At 41.6% G+C, this 20974-nt stretch overlaps 1 protein-coding gene across 1 annotated transcript; it reads left to right on the top strand.

The window, feature by feature from the left end:
• Window positions 1-17786: 17786 nt before the first annotated feature.
• Window positions 17787-20135, top strand: LOC128738872 (myosin regulatory light chain 2). The gene is made up of 3 exons (XM_053834330.1): window positions 17787-17898; window positions 19000-19212; window positions 19282-20135. The coding sequence occupies exons 1-3, from the start codon at window positions 17896-17898 to the stop codon at window positions 19693-19695; spliced, it is 630 nt and encodes a 209-aa protein (XP_053690305.1). The 5' UTR covers window positions 17787-17895; the 3' UTR covers window positions 19696-20135.
• Window positions 20136-20974: the final 839 nt, after the last annotated feature.

The raw sequence follows: 20974 nt of genomic DNA, 5'->3' as shown, positions 1-20974 counted from the left end.
AAAAAATTTATTTTTCTGCAGCTTCAATATAACACATTGATGAGTTCTGCAAAGTTTTAGAGCATATTATTATAAGAAATTTTGCTGAAGACCGTAACCTTCTATCTCTTCAGCGAAGATAGAAAAATCCTATTTCTTAGGTGTGAATCGTCAAAATCAGTTTTTCTATTTTAGCTTTTTTTGTAGTTGTTGTATGACTTTTTCAGGTTTTATAAAGTTGTACAAATAGCAATGATACACAACTTTGCCAAATGTAGTATACCTCTATCTTTGCTTTTTTAGGAACTATAAAACTTTTGATATAAAAAATACCCTAATTTTGATCCCCAATTACGCGACTATGCGCAGACGGATACAAATGAAACTTCCTGACTTTTTGTAGTTTTTTATTTAGTTTCAGATTCATGTAATGTAATTTATATCTGTTTGCGCATAGCTGAGTAATTCGGGGGGGGGGGGGGGTTTAGGGTATTTATTATAACAAAAGTTTTACAGCTCCTAAACAAGCAAAGATAGAGGTATACTACATTCGACAAAGTTGTGTATTTTTACTATTTGTACAACTTTATAAAACCTGAAAAAGTCATACAACAACTACAAAAAAAGCTAAAATAGAAAAACTGATTTTGACGATTCACATCTAAGAAATAGGATTTTTCTATCTTCGCTGAAGAGATAGAAGGTTATGGTCTTCAGCAAAATTTCTTGTAATAATATGCTCTAAAACTTTGCAGAACTCATCAATGTGTTATATTGAAGCTGCAGAAAAATAAATTTTTTATTTCACTTTTAGGGGGATTATTCAAAATTTGAATTTCACCATACGATAGAAATTTTAATTTCAAGAAACTCTCCCAAAAGTTCCATAAACCTAAAATCAAGTTTTCCCACTCAAAACTCTAATGCGCACATATTTTTAGTTTTGGACAACTGTGAAGCCCCACGGGAATATGTTCCGGAATGGCCATGCCGTGGCAAAATCATCAGATAGAATCAACACAATGAAAAATGATCTTCTGGAATATTTTCATGAATTTAGACACCCATATTGCCAGTGTTGCAAACCAACTGTTTGGACTGTTATGGCCACAGGAGGTCCCACGGGAACTTGTCGCAGAATGGCCATTCCGAGGATATTTCATTGCATTGTTTTAAAACAAAGAAGAATGGCCTTTCGGAGTAATTGGAAGAACTTTGGACACCCATATTACTATAATTACATCCAAAAATATAAAAAGTGCTTTAATTCCGGAACACATCCTCGGACTGCCGGATTTCCGGGAACCAGATGAACCACTTCCGACTCTGTTATAACCACACTGGAAGTGGATAAGTTCCTGAATCTTTTGGTGGTAAAAGTGTTCGAATCGGTCAAAAATTGCCAAAGTTACAAGCGTTTCAATTTGTGAGTACCCGGGTACCCTTGTCGAGCACTTAAGGGGTAAAAAAATTCGAAGCCCCCCCATTCCAACCCCTTAAGTGCTACATGAAAACTTATTTTATGAAAAGTTGCAATTCAACTAGTTCTTAGATGTCACAGAGTTTCAGTATCCTTGATCAAAAAAAACTTTAGAATTTCGTACTTTGAAAGCTGAAAAGGTACCCGGGTACCCTGTCGAACACATAACGGTTAAAAACTACTTTGGCAAAGTATACAGCTACTTTACTGCTAATCTTATAATGCTGACAATGCTTATTTGCAGCTGATTACCAACCAGAAAAATTTGAATAGAATGCCGAATGCCAAATTAATGCGAATAGGCTGTCAAAAAGCTAATAAACAACAATGTGCAGTATAAAATGCCAGATATGCTAGTAAGCAACTGATTTACTGCTTATGTTAATGCTTTTGGGTTACCTGGGTGGTTCACAAGAGCATTCAAAGGAACGGGTCTTGAAAAAGAACCACGGTTTTTCAAACGTACACGAAGATGACACGAAGTTTCACCGAGTTATACCGAAGTTTCGTCTCCAGTTAAACGATGCGATGATCGGATCTTACGAATGCTGAATAATGTACTGCTGAGCCTAGGTATTCTTTCAATTAGACGATTTCTGTAGTCCGATCCTACTAGGTCGCTCTTTTGGTTAAGTCGCCGTTAAGCCAAGCTAAGCCTAGGGGCTACATTCCGTTATCGAAACTTGACCTTTTGTTTTATACGACAGCAGCCAGCTGTTAGAGTACAGGACAATTGCAGGGCCAGTTGCTACGATTCTATTGACTCTAACAGCCTCTCTCAGTCGAGATTCGAACATACGATGACTGGCTTATTAGGCCAGCATCATACCTTGAGGCGAACTGGGAGGAGTCGCCGTTATTATTATTATTAATTCGTGGTTGTTCGCTTCCCAGTTGGCCTCAAGGTATGACGCTGGCCTAATAAGCTAATCGTCGTATGTTTGAATCTCGGCTGGGAGAGGCTGTAATAGTCAATACACTGAGAAAACTTTTCGTATAGTTTCTATGTGTTTCACAAATACATTTTTTTCACGTGCCGAGTAAATGAACTTTATGTGCCAAACAGTTACCACTTATGTGTTTTTAAAATTTACCTTTAAAATTTGCACATACTATTCATATGCATATAATTTTCCTGTGTACTTCTGGGCGGATTGTATTTATATGTAACACATAATAATCATGACGATTTTCATATGGAAATTTTCCATTAGTTATGTGCGGATTATTTTGAGTGTTGGATCGTAGCAACTGGCCCTGCAATTGTCCTGTACTCTAACAGCTGGCTGCGAAGTCTGTCGTAGAAAAACAGAAGGTCAAGTTTCGATAACGGAATGTAGCACCTTGCCTTTGATTTGCTTTGGTTGTTCGAGTGAGAGAGATTCTGTCAACCAATAGCGTTCACGAATGGCATTACGTGCCGTCCAAACTCAATGCCGCTAAGCCTATTTTCGACAAAAATATTTAGCAAAACGCGCCGGATTTCTTCTGCGAATTGTCAGAGCATTGGTCATCAAAACTACCGAAAAAGAAGTTGGAGACAGTCTTTGAGCTACGCGGTGTTTTCTTGTGCCATGGTACGGAGCATGGTGGTATTGTGGTTGGATGGCCTCATTTGCCCAATTTTCAAAAAGGGACATCGACTGGAGTGTAAAAACTCGAGGAATTACATTGCTCAATTCTGCCCACAGGTGCTTTCCCGTATCCTGTTCCGCAGACTGAGACCGTTAGCGGAGTCCTTCGTCGGCGAGTACCAAGCTGGTTTTCGTGAGGGTCACTCCACAACGGATCAGTTGTTTACCCTGCGTCAGTTGCTAGACAAGTTCCGGGAGTTCAACTTGCAGACACACCATCTGTTTGTGGACTTTAAAACGCCGTACGATTCAGTCAAACGAAATGAGCTGTGGCAGATAATGCTAGAACACGACAGACGACACGACAGACTTCGCTATCCGACGAAACTAGTTACGCTGATTCGTGCGTCGCTGGACGGATCCAAATCATGCGTTAGAATAGCGGGTGAGACCTCAGCTGCTTTCGTGACGTTGGATGGACTGAAGCAAAAGGATGCACTCTCGAACCTGCTATTCAACATTGCCTTGGAAGAACAGGTGCATTACGAAGGGCAAACGTGGAAAGGAATGGAACTACCATCATGAAATCTCACATGCTTCTTGGTTTTGCGGATGACGTCGATATCATCGGAATCAACCGTAGAGCAGTGGAAGAGGCCTTCAGGCCCTTTAAAAAGGAAGAGGCGAGATTGGAACTTACCATTAACACCGCCAAAACGAAGTACATGGTTGCTGGCAGGGAACGTGAGAGACCATGTGGTGATGGTGCCGAGGTGGAGTTAGATGGGGAACAATATGAAGTAGTGGAGGAATTTATATACCACGGTACACTCGTGACATGTGACAACGATGTAAGCCGCGAAGTGAAACGACGAGTTGCAGCCGTGAATAGGGCATTCTACGATTTACGTAGCCAGCTGAAGTCCCGTTGTTTGCAAATTCGCACAAAACTAGCGCTCTACAGAACACTAATCCTCCCGGTGGCTCTTTACGGACACGAATCATGGACGCTAAAGGAAGCTGATCGACGTGTGCTTGGGGTTTTTGAGCGTAAAATTTTGCGATCTATACTTGGTGGCAAAATGGAAAATGGGGTGTGTCGCAGACGCATGCATCACGAGCTGTACCAAGTATACAAATATGCTGATATAGTGAAGGTAGTGCAATGTGGCAGGCTGCGGTGGGCTGGGCACGTGGCCAGAATGCCCGACGAAAGAGTAGACAAAACTATGTTCAGGAGAGAACCAGGAAGAGGCCGTAGACTCCGAGGTAGACCTCGCACCCGGTGGGTGTGTGCTGTCGAAGACGATGCACGTTCAGCTGGTGTTCGTGGGGATTGGAGAACGGCAGCCCAGGACCGACGGTACTGGAGGACCATAATTCGTTCGGCGCAGGATCGGTAACGGACCGTTGCCTCTAAAGTAAGTAAGTAGGTATGGAGCATACACTATTAATAGACGTTTCTAGGATCTCAACATGGAACCGACTTGTGTACAGTAAAAGTTGTTCGCTGTTTCAAGGGAGAGAAGTGTCATAATGTGGCTTTGTTGAGCTAGAAGAAACTTGAGCATGCTGAAATCCTAGTTTGACGGCAGCTACAGAATGAGATCTATACTGATGAAGAAGTTATTCTGATAGAGGGGTTTCGGGAGATCCATTATCGATTTCAAATGTAAGTCCGCATAACAGTCCCATTTATATAGGGACTGTTTTGCTAGTATCGGCAGTACGGATGAGCGGCAGAATTACAGTAGTACTGTTTATACCGGTAGATGTAAATATCCGATTCTACTGCCCAAGAAGCACGCTGCAGTCATTCTTCTAGTGGAGGAATACCTACTATATTTCACACGGTACGGGAGTACTATATTTCACGCGGTAGGAGTACGGTTCTTTCACGCAAATGAAAAGACAGTGTGAGATGCGCCACTTTTTCTTTATACCAGGTCTGCGATGCTTGGTTCACCAAGTACAAACAAGACAAACTTCGTGGGGCAAGCAACTTGCTGGCAAACCAAATTCACGAGGATTGTGCTGTCACATTTACTAGCGCTAAAATCAGGTCGTGTACAATTTAAGACGGCCATGTCAGTGATTGACGATCTTCCGCATTACCCGAGTGATGAAGTCTTGCAAACGATAATCCTGGAAACTGAAACTATCATCAACTTCAGATTGCTTATCTACATTCCGATAGAGTGTTCGAAGCAGGAGTCATTAATTGCCAAGTACCTCTTGCTCTTCGGCACTAAAGGTGTCGCGCAACCGAAAATGGCGATCAACACAAGTTCGAATACTTTAAGAGGCGGTTGGCGTCGACTCAGACCACTATCATGTAGTAAGCAAGATTCGCGACCGATTGTATAACGTATTCAAATTGAAACCAAGAGTGAAGGAGAGGCACATCCACGATGCGATCAGTACTGCAGCGTGAGGAGTGTTGGGTACTACTTCTGCAGCCATTTCCAGTGAGTGGTTTGACGCATAGTGTCAACGAGTGGAGAGACGACAAGAATCGACCCAGAACTCACATATTATCTGTGACAACTGTGACAGAGAGAGGGAGATAACGAGACTATAGAGCTGCCGAAAAGAGATTTCACCGTCGTAAGAAGCACCAATAGTGGGATCGCGCTCTTGCCGAGGCGGAGAATTACTTCGATAGGCACGATACGAGAAGTTTCTTTAAAACGATCAACAGAATCCGGAACTAGACCGTGCTAACTCCTGTTATGTCCAACGACAAGGAAGGGAACCTGATAAGATCGGTGGTGGCCAGACGATAGAGCTGTCAACGGAAACAGGATAACGATTGAGCATGATGGACAAGCTGTGGATCCACATACTTTGGACGAGGACGAATGGATTGAGAAGCAACAACCTATGATCTGTCTCATAAAAAAGTCTCATAAGCCCTATTTACAAAAAGGGCGATCGACTCGAATGCAGCAATTATTGAGGCATTACTCTCCTCAATTCTGCATATAAAATTTTCTCCCGCATCCTGTTTCTCATACTAAGGCCATAGCAGAAAACCTTTGTTGGCGGATACCCATGCGTGTGTTGCGAGAGGGACGCTCCACGATGGACCAAATCTCGCGCCACATGTGAAAAGGGCCAATGTGCAAATGGGAAATTCTCTTCGAGTCTCCTCTCTTGCATTTATCATAGCGACATAAATGCATTCCAATGCAATTTTTCTTAGCCAATAGCTAGCTACCCAACAAACATTTTTATTGAACAGTAGCTTGTTCAACCATTGTACAGCTTATTACCGGGTAATCAGCGCTTAATAAACTGTTGTTCAACAAAAATGTTTGTTGGGTAATAACGTCAGCACCCGTTTTATGCAAAATAATTCGTTCAACTGCATTTAAATCGTTGTGATACGCGGAAGAGAGGTGACCCGGAAGAGAGGAGAGAACCTCTCATTTGCACATAAGTTTCACATGTTGCTCTAGAAATTTCTACCTTGAGACAAATCCTCGATAAACTGCTGGCATTCAACTTGCAGACTTACCAATTGCTTATAGTTTTCAAGGCGGCGTACGATTCAGTTATACGAAGTGAGCTGTGGCAGATTATGCTTAAACATGGTTTTCCATCAGCAAAACTGATTAGGCTGATATGTGCTACCCTTGATGGTTCAAAATCAAGTGTCAGGATAGCGGGTGAGAGATCGGACTCGTTTGTGACGTTTGATGGTTTGAAGCAATTCGAAAGATAGGCATGCAGAGAAGCGGTACCATCATCATGCTCATATGCTTCTAGGGTTTGCGCACGACATCGATCCGGTATTAACAGTAACGCCACGTAATGCTGTAGAAGAAGCGTACACGCATCTTAAGCGAGGATAAGGCTTATCATAAATTCTGCCAAAACAAAGTATATGATGGCTGGTAGAGAAGGTGGTAGCCCTTCGGGTGTTGGAACTGCAGTGGCATTAGATGGAGAGTACTTTTGAAATGGCCGACGAATCTGTTTACCTTGGTACGTTAGTGACATGTGACAACGATGTGAGTCATGAAGTAAAAAGGCAGATAGCGGCTACCAACAGGACCTCCTACGGATTACGTAGTCAGCTGAGGTCCCTAGCCTGAAACTCCGCACAAAACTCGCGCTCTATAGGATGCTAATTCTCACGGTGGTACTCTACGGCCACAAAATGTGTATGTTGAAAGAGAGTGACCGACGAGCTCTTTGCATTTTAAAGCGTAAGATACTGCGATCAATTCTTGGCGGCATATTAGACGAAGGAGTTTGGCGCAGGCGCATGAATCATGAAGCATACCAAGTATACAAAGATGCGGATATTATGAAGCAATTAAAACACGAGGACTAAAACAGCAGGAAACCCGACAGAGGCCGACGACTTCGAGGCAGACCCTGTGCCCGTTGGATGAGCGCTGTTAACGTGGATGCTAGAGCAGTCGGTGTTAGAGGCGACTAGAGAGCGGCAGCCCAAGGCCGAGAAACGTGGAGACGGCTCCTGAAGTCGGCATAAAATGTGATCAAAGACACCAAAACACTGTTGGTCTGATAAAAACAAACATGCAACATTGCAACGAACACACGAATCAAATGGAGTGTTTGAAGGCGTTAAATAGAACAATGATAGATTTTAGTTAGATTACAGTAGCAATTCAATAATCGAAATATAATTGGTGGTGCAATAATTCTGGTCTCAATATGTTTTAAACATGTAGTGAATGCCGATTAATTGCAGCAGACGAAATTACTCGTTATCTGAAGTCATCAAATTTAATTTTACAAAAAGAAATGGCAACAAGCAAGCATGACTGTTTGATACTGGGAACTTTTCCACCGACATGTTTCCAACGATATTTTGCAATAAATTCGTGTATTTCGACTGACTAATTTCAAATATAGGTTTAGTATAGTTGTAAGAAAACCGCTTGGTTGCTTTCCAGGTACGATGCTGGTCTAACAAGCGAGTCGTATGTTCAAATCTCGGCTAGGCGGTGCTGCTAAATAGAGTCAGTAGGATTGTTGCACTATCCCCGTAACTGTCCTGTACTCTAATAGACCGTGAAGTCCGTTCGATAAAGAAATGTCAAGTCTTAGAAAGAACGTTTAAGCCCAAGGCTTTCCTTTTTTGTTGTAAGAAACAGACGTTCTGTAATCATACGATGATCAAATTGATTGAATAAAAAGTTAAACTGGAAAATGCTGAAAAAATAGTGCTTGTTCAAAATGTTTACTTGTTTATGTCCCCATAAAATTACACGTAACGTCTTAACCCTTAGCTTCCGACATTGAATGCCCCATCCCAATACACCCTGATAACAAGGACTTATCCGATAGTCTTATCTCATAAAAAGGGTTTCAGATTTCAATCTAGAGTTGCTTGTTGTATAACACATAGCTAACCGATCAGATGAACAACTTTTAACGTTCCGCTGTAAATGTTTATATAGATAATCGAATACAAAGAGGAAATTAAATGATTTACTCAAACAAGAAGATGATGAAGGGAATACTTTCGAACAAGCAAGTTTAATTCACTGCGAAAACCAAACTCCCGATTTCTTCCGGAATCACACTGTCTTCATATTTCGTTTTGTGAATGGCTTCCACAACCAGCCGATGTCACTTAGAATCGACATTGTACCTTAACAGAATGGTGTTAAATTCATTCCTCTAGATTTATTCGTACGTTGAATAAACAAAAATTAGCCTGTTGTTCAAATTCGAGGTCGGCCACTCGCTCTGGCTTCTCGGCCGCAGAAGACGTCACCGCAGCGAAACGCCACCGGTCGAAGATAAATTTAGATGTATTGAATTGTATTCCTCTACTTAGCGGTAAATGGTGAGCAAATTATTGAGTACACAAAAATAGGTCCTGGGAAGTTCATACCCGAATAATGGGGGATTCGTAGAGGAATGTGAACCCAGCCAGAATAGCAGATTTCGCTCCAATCGGAAAAAATATTACGTCAGTTTGCTTTCCTAAGTATGCGACTCTAGTGGGTGCAGCTATGTTTGTTTCTAATATGTTGCTGGTTAGTTGGTGGAAATTTTCCGAAATTCCATTGCAAGGTGTATTAATGAGTGAGCGAGCAGCCAGCAAGCAAAAGTTGAATCACTGCCGAGCGGCGTGCGGTTGGATTCTCAGTAGCAAATTTGCTGAATTTTTCGAATCCTCAAACCGAAACTGACGAACATGCTGTATGCTTCCTATGTGTATTTCGGCATGTGGAACGATTCTTGTCGAAGCTTGCCTGTGTGCAGAAGTGTTATTTCTGTACGTATAACTTATTCAATCATTTTTTTAGTTTTGTGACATATTTCGAATGAATCACTGAATTGGATTAGCCTGAAAGGGTAACTAGACGGCCGTGTTATGTATGGTTTTGTATTTCATGATGTTTTCGATGTCAATTTATTGCCACAGTTGTGTTTTTCTAAGGTGCTCGATAGGAATATATTAAAAAAGAAAGCAGAAGAGAAGTTTGAGTAAATCTATATGAGACGTGGCAGCGTTATTGACTTGGAGCTATAATTTATAGATTGATATTTATAGACACTTTTTTGGCATAAATATTAAGCTTGCTCGACCAAGCTGTTACGAAATGATTTTGATAATACAGAAATCCCCCGAATAAAGCGATGGGTGGTGCTCTACGCCCATCGCGATATCTCAGTTGTTCATTAACCAATAAAGTTGATTCTTGGTAGTTGACTAGGTATTAGCACATACTAACAATGTACCAAAAATCAACTCTATTAGTTACTGTATATCTAAGAAATCGCCATGGGCGTACAGAACCACCCATTGCCTTAGTCGGGGGACTGCTGTAATAAATTCTTTTCCAAAATAAATTCACTTAAATATCGTCATTGGCGAATTTCAATGCATCGATTTGAGAATATCAGATGGAATCAGTTGTTTCTCAACGGATTTCTACTTTTTAGATAAAATATAAATATGAATAAATTTTTAGGCATGAACAAGATAAAAATGATGCTTCTGGGGTGGCGAAAACTGAAGTCTAAGGGTGGTGAAAACTGGTTCTTGCGGGCCGAAAAATGCCCAAGAGAGTGTTGCACTTCTTGTAACAGCAACTTATGTATAACTGAAATTAGTCATATATCGATTGTTTCTAACAACTGTGCTAGTAGGGTGGCGCTTCAACATGCATCACAAATTTTACGTTTACAATATTTTTTTCAAATATTTCGCTTTAATTTTTATGCTTTATGCGACAAATTAAACTGTGTTGTACATAAGTCATGGATCTCGGATGATTTTTGTCACAATTTCGAGTTTTGCAAGTTTCTGAGGAGTTCAACCTTAGATGATTCATTTTGGCAGTTACGTAACTATGAAAGCATCCCAGATAACCAATGAGCATCACCAATGCAATTCAAATGCAAGCCAATGAGCATTTAAGTCGCCCTAAATGCTACTTAAATGCTATTTTGGCAAAATATACAGCTACTTTACTGCTAACCTTCTTATAGTACTGACAATGCTAATTTGCTGCTAATTACCGACACGAAGTATGTGTACAGAATTTTGGATGCCAATTTACAACACCTATGCAGTCAAAAAGCTAATATACAACAACGTGCCGTATAAAATGCCAGATATGCTGATTTGCTGCTTATGTTAATGCTTATTGGTTACCTGGGATGGGTAGTTTAATATACAAATTTGCAATTTTTCCTCACAATGAAGTAGAAAACAACTCCCCTCATTGCTTAACCAGAAAGCGAATAGCTATTCGCCGTGATTGTACAATATTTCGCCGAATACCATTTCGCGAAAAACCTCAAGTACACAAATTACGTAACGCAAAAATTACAGTTTTTTGACCCCTTCGTTTCGCAGGCGTACAGCAGCGCTGATTAAAGATTCGGGGTTTCGTACGTAGAGTGATCTGATTTGAGCGCCAACTGTTTCGCATACCTGCAAAGGCACCCCTGGCCTTCCTAATCCGTGTGGCTATATCAGTCGTGGTACCACCATCGGGCGTTGTCTGGCTATCAAGATATTGAAAGGCGTCTACCTGCTCAACTTGTTGTCCCGCTACTGTGAATGGAATTGTCAATGTTCACTACCATAGACTTAGTTTTTGCTACATTGACTGTGAGACCTGCTGCCTGGGAGCTCTCGGAGAGGTCATCTAACTTGCTCTGCATATCGTTTCGGCGTTGTGCGAGCAAGACAATGTCGTCGGCTAGGTCGAAGTCATTTGGCTGCTCCATCGTCAGAGGATTCCAAGGCAATTCTCGATGTGGTCTACTGTCAATTGCTCCAACTAATATCTCAACCAACGATGTCGATCTTCTCCTGGATCCGGTTGAAGATCACCTTACAGAGTAAGGTTGAGAGTAATACAGAGCAACGTGATGCCACGCCAGTTACCGCATTCAGTTAGGTCTCCATTTTTAGGGACTTTAACCAATATTCCTCCCAGTCCCAGTCCTCCCAGTTGGCTTCGAGGTATGACGCTGGCCCAATAAGCCAGTCGTCGTATGTTCGAACCTCGGCTGGGAGAGACTGTTAGAGTCAATAGGATCGTAGCAACTGGCCCTGCAATTGTCCTGTACTCTCACAGCTGGCTGCGAAGTCTGTCGTCGTATAAAAACAGAAGGTCAAGTTTCGATAACGGAATGTAGCACCTAGGCTTTGCTTTGCTAACCAATATTCTCTACATCCAGTCTACCGGAAAAGTTGTGGTTTCCCATATATTGCTGAAAAGCTGATACTTCATCTGGGTTGACAAATATGGGTCAGCTTTGAGCATTTCAACTGGATTTCATACTCTTGATGCCTGCTACAATTTCATCCAGCGATGGTGCCTCCGAGTTAACACGATTAATTCGACGAACTGTAGGCGTCATACGCTGCTGGCTTTGTTGGTCTCTGACATTTGAAACTCGGAAGAGGTGTTAAACATGTTCAGTCCACCACTTAAGCTGTTCTGTACGGTCTGTCAGTAACTGACCAGCTCTGTCCTTAAGCGGCATCTTTGCATTCATCCTGGTACCACCAAGGCGGCGAGAAATAGCAACAAACGGATATCACCATTGGCGGCGGCGGTTTCCTCCTGTTCGGCTAGGGAGTTAGTCCAGGTTCTCTTGTCCCGCCTACAAGCACGTTTAACAACCCTCTCCAGTTCGGCGTATCGTTGACGGGCAGCTGTCTTAGCCGATCTGGTTCGCGCTCGCTCAATGCCGACTTTCGCCTCTCTCCGCTCGTCGATCTTCCTCCAAGTTTCATCCGAAATCCACTCCCTCCGCCCACTGCGCGCTTTACCGAGGGTTTCATCACTGGTTGTGATGAAGATGCTCTAGATGCCGGTCCATTGCTCTTCGACGGTTCCACCAGGTGGCAACACCAAAGCTCGGGATTCAAGTTGTTCGACAAAGGGTTTTGCTGATGCAGATGTGATCGATTTGGTTTTCTGTTCGACCGTCGCGGGAAACCCACCTGACTTTATGTACTAGTCTATGGGGAAAGAGCGATCCACCAATGACCATGTTGTTTTCGTTTTCGCTCATCTCTCCTAGGCCGTGGTGTCTTATGACGCGTTCAAGGTCCGCGTTGTTCGAGCCAATCTTCGCAATGAAGTCGCCCAAGTAGATTTGGAGATCCCCCTTCGGGATTTTGTCAGTCACGCTGTTCACCTGACTGTAAAAGCTCTTCATCTACTGTAGATCGGCAGCATCTGTTGGTGCATAGCACTGGATAGCTGTAAGATTTCTAACCCGTGCTCTGAATCTGGCAACGATTATTCGCAAGTTTATCGGTTCTCACTTCATCAGGGCCGCATGTGTCCCCGGGCTCAGTAGGAATCCAACTCCTCTTTCTCGAGTAGCATTTTCGTCTCGCATGCCAGAGTAGAGCAAGACTTTTTTTTCATGTGTGGACTCATCACTGCGACCAGTATCGTTGGTCTATTGTGATATCGCCCGGGTGTTTGCTGTATGACCCGCACTGCATTTCTTTTCGCTATAATCGCTATTGAGTGAGCGATATGCTTATTAATTTTTATGCGTGCTTGTGTGTACTAAGGTTTTACCCTTCCTTCAAGTCTTGCTCTACCTTACCCGCTCGTTCCTCGCTGCCAGTACTGTCCCATATTATAGCCGTCCCTGGCGAGGACTCGTTCGTTCCTCTAACCAGTACACTTAACTATAGGAGGGACTTTTGCACTGTTAAGAGGCTCCAGCGGGTAATATAGAATTCAGCATGAAGGAAGGATAAATGAGGAGGGACTGAGAATAAACCCATGCTAAAGTAACTTAACAACGAATGATCTGATTCTACTATGATTCGAACCCATGACCACCCGCTTGTCAAAGCAGACTCGGTAACCTTGCGGCTACGGAGCCCTCCGCAGAGCAAGACTTGCCCGGTTGATGTCTTGTGTTCGCCAGTACCCGGCCAGCGGACCTCGCTCAGCCCCAGGATTTCAAGCTTCAGGCGGTTAGCTTCCCTAGCAAGTTGAGCTAGCTTGTCCTGCTGGGCAAAAGTTGGTATATTTCATGTTCCGATTCGTGTCCGTGTTTTCATGCTAAAGGTCGTTGCCAATAATCCAGAGAGATTTCTTCTTTCATTTTCTTTAACTTTTTTCTGTTCCGGTACAGTAGGCTGTTACCCTAAGGTCCTTATCCCGCTGATGGGGCTCCATCTTAATATGGACCGAAGCCACTGTGCCCCCTTTCCTGTTAGTGTACGACAACCGAGGTTACGTACCCAGCCGGCACCACGTGGAGGTAGGAATAGGAGTTAGCGAACAGAGGTAATGGAATGCACATGTTCACCCTTTGCCAGCCTTTATAAGGGAGCCCCCCCTCTTAAAGTGGGGAGGGATCCTAATTCACCATAGAAAAAAACCTTGCATCCAAAAACCCCTCATGCCAAATTTGCTTCCATTTGCTTGATTACCTCTCGAGTTATGCAGAAATTTTTGTTTCATTTGCATGGGAGCCCCCCCAAGTAACCAAAAGTTCCGATAAAAGGGGATTTTTGGCTTAATCAGCCAACGAAATGATCATGAATAGAACTCTATCCAACTTCATTTTTAAGTAATTGACCGTACTTTCAAGTTCGTATTTGATGTTTAAACTTCGAAGGGAATACAAAGTAACTTCTAACAGAACTAGAAAGTTCGCAAAAAGTTCGCCTAAGTCGCTATATAGAACACTGTTCAGCCCAAAAAGAAACTCCAATAATTTTCAAAATAAAAAAGATTGGGGGAGTATTCTCCCACTTCTTCCTGTTTTGCAGATTCATGACATTTCTCATTAACTAAGGTGTTTAATTTCGGTTAATAATCAACTGTTTTTTTATAAATATTAATTTATTGTAACTTACCACACACCACCAACATAAAAACCTCGGGGATTTGCACTCGAGCACTTCTTTTCGGTAACTTAGACGCATACCACTGCTCCGTTGCTGGAATATGCCATTTGCATCGTTTTTACTCGATGTGCTAATTTCTCATTTATCACAGCCCCGAAACAAACTTACACTTAAGAACAACTCATCGGCAAAATTCATGTCACTAGCGGCGTCAGAGATGGCGCAATGCATCAGGATAGGCATGCAACGAAGGAACGCTCGGGTTCAAATCCAGTAGCGGTCGGGTGTTAGTTAGGCTTTTTTTAAATGGTCTATCTTAATCGCATGAACCGACTTTACAAAAGTTAGGAGGAGGCGGAGGTAGAAAATGGAAAAGTATAAAAATAGAACTACAAGTGCTGTTTTTATGAACCTTTGCCAAAGTTTCTTCAGAAGCTGCGTAGCGCTCTATGCAGCGAACTCTGGGCAACTTTGAAGTTCGGTTAATTACAGGTAAAGCTGCTTAGCAAGCTATACCTCCATAGACATAAAGCTTGTTAACCTTCCTTAGACACCATTATCCGAACTCTAAGTTACTTTCTAGTTGTATGTTGAACTTTTAAGCTGCATGTTGGACTTTCAAGTTGCTACAGTTATTAACGGTACTTTAATGAGAATGAAGTTCGGTTTACAAATGTAGTGTCTGGTTGTTCAGCAAGAAAGTTCTGCGGAACTAAATTTGAACCAAATATGAACTTTCAAGTTTGTTCCTTAAGTGAAATTCGAACTTTTGGTTGCTTGGGGCCCCTCTTAGTGGGGAGAGGGGTCGCTAACTATCATAAGAACCTTCCCCGGCCCCAAAAACCCCTACAGGCAAATTTTCTCTCCGACAAATCCTCCAGAAATGTCGAGTGGTGCGAGTGATGTGCTACATGCGCGTTTCGGAGACACTCTTGAGTTCTTTCGAATCGCGCAGAGGGTTGCGGCAAGGAGATGGACAGTCCTGTATGTTATTCGTTATCGCTATTGAAGTTGTGATCCACCGAACGGTCACGAAACGAGAGGAACGATCTTCAGCAGAAGTAGCCAACTCCTAGCCTTCTCAGCATCATTACTAGAAACCTTGGGACAGCGGAGGCAATCTACGCCAGACTAAAAACGAAGGCTAGGATAATAGGGCTACAAATCAATGCGTTGAAAACCAAATATATGGTAGGAAGAGGCTCCAGAGAAAGCAACGTTTGCCTCCCACGGATAGTGATTATTGACAGAGATGACCTGGAAGTGGTTGATGAGTTCGTAGACGCTTCTACCAAGGAGCATACGACGCCGCACAAAGCTGACGATGTTCAAAACGCTAATCAGATCGGTAGTCTTCTACGGACTTGACAAAATAGGCCGTATGAATAAAACAATATGGTTTACTTCGTCCGTAAGGTTTGCAAAGGAAAAGCAAACAAACCGCCGTATTTGAACGAAAGGTGTTGTGGACTGTTTTTGGCGGAGTACGGAGAGTGGCGTAGGTGTATGAACCACAAGTTGCAGGCGCTACTTGGGGAGATTCCCACCGTACATCTGGTGAAAGTTGGGAGACTGCGGTGGGAAATAATGAAGTGAAAACCATTTTATGAGCATTACTACCCAGGTAACCAATAAGCCTTAGTATAAGCAGTAATCCAATCGTTTATTAGCATCCCTGGCGTTTTATACTGCAGGTTGCTGTTTATCAGCCTTTTGACTGCATAGCAGTTGTAAATTGGCATCCACAATTGTATTTAAATTCTTCTTGTCGGTAACTAGCTGCAAATAAGCATTGTCAGCACTATAAAAGTGCTAGCAGTAAACTAGCCGCATATTTTGTCAAAATAGCATTTAAGTAGCATTTAAGGCAACTTAAATGCTTGTTGACTTGCATTTAAATTGCATTGGAAATGCTTATTGGTTACTTGGGCATTGTTTTAGGCAAAAAAGACTGACAACAAATAAAGAGACGACGAGAGAAAGTGTGTACGATGTAACTGCTTCAGGAGCATTTCATCAATTTCTTGTAGTTCAGATGAATGATAGTTTTACTCGCAACTGTAAACAGAACATCTTCGTCGGCAAAAAGTCGAATTTGATCGCGTAAATGTCGAGATTTTTTTTCAAGAATTTGTGCGGCCACTCTACAATTGCATAAAACTTGAGGATTCTGGGATTCTTGCACGACCAATAGTTTGTGCTACTTTTACGATAGTGTTAAATGACAAACTCATGCAAGTTTTCTTTTGAAAAAATTCAAAATGCATAAAAATATTCTCATAAAAAATACACTACATTAGAGCTGAGTACTTACAACTAAAACCACCTTTTTGAAATTTTTTGGAATTAATTATCTTAGTTGAAAGGTATTGCGTCCATATAAATCATAACTTCATAAACTTTCCTGTATTTTCTGTAGTTAGTAGTTAGAATACATTTTCCTATAGAACACAATCTGTAGCTCTCATGAAAAGCAATAAAGCAATTTGTAATGGAAATCAATTGCAGTAAAAAGATGTCCAAATCCTGAAAACTTGTTCAATTTATAACTTTATTTTACTCTCATGACTTAACGTACTGCAGAGACTGACATTAAAGTTTCAACGAAAATGCTTTAAAATGAAAATTCAATTTATTATTGTTCTTTGATCTTTCGGTTGGCATAAAGCACTGGGTGATTTCAGAAATCTGAAACTATTATCGCCTACACGTTTAATCATTTTGTTTTCTGCGGCACTGTATACTGCTATCTAAACTTTTTGTCATCATTTTTGTTTCGTAATTTCATCTTTTTATTTAGTCATCCTTTTAATACTTTATCTCGGGTGCATGAACTAGTTTCCTTAAAACTCTTCATGTTTAGTTAGTGTAAAAATTGTTTTCGACTTTTAATAGAAAAACTGCACTTTAAATATTTGACAGGTTCCCAATCCCATTTTCATTCTTGCACGATATTTAATTTAATGAAGTGACAATTTATGCTTTCATTTTGCCAATACACTTTTTTTTGTACATTTGTGTAATACGCTATCGACCAGAAGAATAAGATGGCATTTCAGCGAATTCTGCGCAACTCAATGAGTCTAGTTCATCACCCAGTTTTCCACCCACCTGAACATGTGCGTCGGTTCACACCACCCATCCACGCAGCCTCCCAAGCTGTCGTCTCTTACTGCAGCACGGCGAATGCGTGTGTGCGTGATGTTGTGTTTCTCTATGGTTGTGGGTGACTAATTTTAGCCCTCTGTTCTTCGCTACCCATTTGGCCTCCGTAGTCAGTCAGTCGGTGTCGGCAGATACCGGCGCAAAAAATATAAAAAGAATTCTTGGGGCAACCGTCTTGATCTAAAAAAGGCAACTCTATAGACGAACAGTGTCCGAGTCCGTGTTTTGCATCGCGAAAGTGTGTGTGTGGCCCGAGAAAAACGAATCGTACTTATCAGCAGGACCGCACCAGGGCAATCAGTCGCTCAGGGGCTTCAGTCAAGTCAAGTCGCTCTAGTTAAGAACACCCAAGCATCATGGTAAGTTTCTTGGGTGATGGAACTGTTGGGAGAGTGCCACTTTGGTAAAAGTGCTTCGGATTCCAAGTGCAACCTTTCTGATAAAAATAATTCCCAAAATCATAAAGTGCAAAACAGAGCATTTATTTTTAATGAAGTTGGTGTACCGGTTAAAAAAAAGCAATGTGACTGATAAAGTGACGGTTATATTCATATAAAAGAAATTTGAAGAGAGTGGTTAAAACTTTTTAACTAAAATGATGATTTAGATATGGTGAAGCAAGTGTTAAAAACATAAAATTACATAAAAATTCAAACGCAGAAAAAACGTTGAAGATATAACCAATGAATGAAACAATAGGATAATAATAGGATGCTGTACAAGCGTTAAAAAAATATTTGTTTTCTACACTATCATCACCGTAAACTATAAAAGTAATCTAACATGTTCAACAGTGTGAGCTGCTAGAGTTTAAACTTCGCTGCCTACGGCAAACTTCCATATTAACCGTTTCCGCAGCTGATCTGAAATAATCACTTGATAGATAAAAGACTGCTTGCTGTTTGGAAATTAAAGAGTTGAATTACTTTCAATGGCAACGCATTAATAGTTTGTCATTTTTGCGATATCAAACGACTAAATGCAAACTTATTAGCAAGTAAAGATAATTCTCGTATTTAAACAATCCTGTAATCTCCGACTAAACTAACTAGCTCCGGTTTTCGGAAAATCCGCTTATAATTTAGATTCAAATCTTCAACGAACCAATCTAGGGTAGCAGTTTCTTGCTTGCACATTTCCAAAAATAGTTTTTGTTTTCCTCGATTCACAAACTGGCATGCAAGGCACTCGGTGAAAATTACATAAACTCGCTCAACACGAACAACCATAGTAGGCGCGCACAGGTCGTGAAAATTTAACGCTATTAATAGAACACACAGTATCGTGATCGTGTTGGTGGAAAATTAATACCTTACACCCCCCATGTAACATTTAGTGAGGCATGACGAAATGCGAAGATCTGCAATTAGATGCGAGATGGAATCCCAGGCCACTATTGCGATTACAACCGGTTGATCGGTGATTAATATGTCTGTACGGTGTTTTCAATTAATTTATAGTCTGAGAAGAAGGAAAAGAAGACCAAGAAGAAGGCCTCCTCCAAGGAAGAGACTCCCGCCGATACTCCAGCAGAGACCCCGGCAGCACCAACACCTTCCGACTCCGGCTCTCAGCGAGGATCTACCCGCGGCTCATCCTCCCGAAAAGCCAAGAAGGCTCCATCTTCCGTTTTCGTCCTCTTCTCCCAGAAGCAGATCGCCGAATTTAAGGAGGTAAATCAATCAACTTGATACCTTTCAAAGCAAGCAAACATAAAATGCTATCGTTATTATCCCCTGCAGGCTTTCCAGCTAATGGACAACGACAAGGACGGTGTGATTGGCAAGAACGATCTTCGCTCGACCTTCGATGCCCTGGGCAAACTGTGCTCAGATAAGGAATTGGACGAAATGCTTGGCGAAGCTCCGGGACCACTCAACTTCACCCAGCTGCTGACACTGTTTGCCAACCGCATGTCGGGTGGTGGCCAGGATGATGACGATGTTGTCATCAATGCCTTCAAAGCCTTCGACAACAATGGCAAGATCGATGGCGACCGATTCCGTTATGCTCTGACCCACTGGGGCAGTGACAAGTTCACCGAGGACGAAGTTGACGATGCCTTCGATCAGATGATCATCGACGATAAGGGCTTCATCGATACTGCTGCCCTGATCTCTATGCTCACCGGTACCGAAGAGGAAGCGGAAGAATAAATTTCTCACCCTTCATTGCGGTGGGGAAACTGAAAACCCGAAGCTTCTATTTATTTTAAACTTTTACTTGTAAACAACATCTACAAAGAACAAGCAGTGACAACAACATCAACAACAACAACAATACGGAGAACATCTTCATGTAATCACAATTCCATTTGCTTACATCATCTGATTCTAAATTATTACTTTTATTTTCTATGATAAGACATGAATTTTTAAGCTGTAAGAAGAATAACGTTATTAAAAAAATGAAAAAATAAACAAAAAAAGCAAAAAAAAGTTCATAGAGAAGAAAACAAGCTTTTACTAGGTACCACCGGTCTTTCCTTTCCTCGCGGTGTCAGCAGTGCAGTATCAGACAGAATGGGTGAAGTGGAAAAAAACAGAGAATAGAACTAGCAGGAATATGTAGAATTGGAGATTTGCAAATATAAATGTTTTCGTTGCAAAAATGGTTGCTTACTCTGAAGTAGTCACCTCATATCCCATCGTTTTCTCACCTCAACAGAAGCACGAAACAATTGAAAAATCGACGTAAAAATGACAGACGTTCCCTCGTGGATTTAATATTTGGCAAGGCAGTCTTCAGAGTAATTGTTATGAAGATTTGATGTTTTACCGACGTTTCGGCAAATTGTTGATGGGCCTTCAAGAGGTAAAGACACCAACAAAGTGTCGAAACGTTGAGCAAATATCAATTTTTAGTCTTGATCATTTTTTTTCTTTTCTTACCACCAACTTCTCCTATTTTAATAAATCATCTTTCACTTTAAAAACTGTATTGGCGTATTCTACCTTATAGAAGATTTTTACTACAAACGCTCATTGAAAGAAGGAACAATAGTAGCACATACTAACAGACGTAACGCTGAAGCCTCATTCCATCGCCAATAAAAACGATCATTTCAAATTTTCACTTAAGCCAAGACTCAAACAACACAAGTCTCGCAATTCACGACCAGGTCCCGTTGGCGATGAAAGCGATATATTAGGGTAAGGGCACTATAATTGGATCTATAAAACCAACGCATGGCCAATAAATTGCAATATATCATCCAAATAGCGCCGTTTTTCCGAAAATTTGATAGAATAGTAGAAAAGGAAGTAAATTCAGTTAACATTTAAAAGGAAACAAGTGTACGATGTATATTTTTTTCTCATTTTCTCGTTTCAATTCAATATCCCATTGGGCGGATTGGAAAGCATACAGCAGGCTGTTTCGACCGGTCGAAATCTAGAACACAAACAGTTTCGCGTTCCAATAGGACACCGCCTC

The sequence above is a fragment of the Sabethes cyaneus genome, chromosome 1 (genome assembly GCF_943734655.1).
Source record: "Sabethes cyaneus chromosome 1, idSabCyanKW18_F2, whole genome shotgun sequence".
Classification (NCBI taxonomy): domain Eukaryota; kingdom Metazoa; phylum Arthropoda; class Insecta; order Diptera; family Culicidae; genus Sabethes; species Sabethes cyaneus.
The sequence above is the reverse complement of the archived record's forward strand: the minus strand, read 5'-3'. Positions and strand labels throughout refer to the sequence as shown.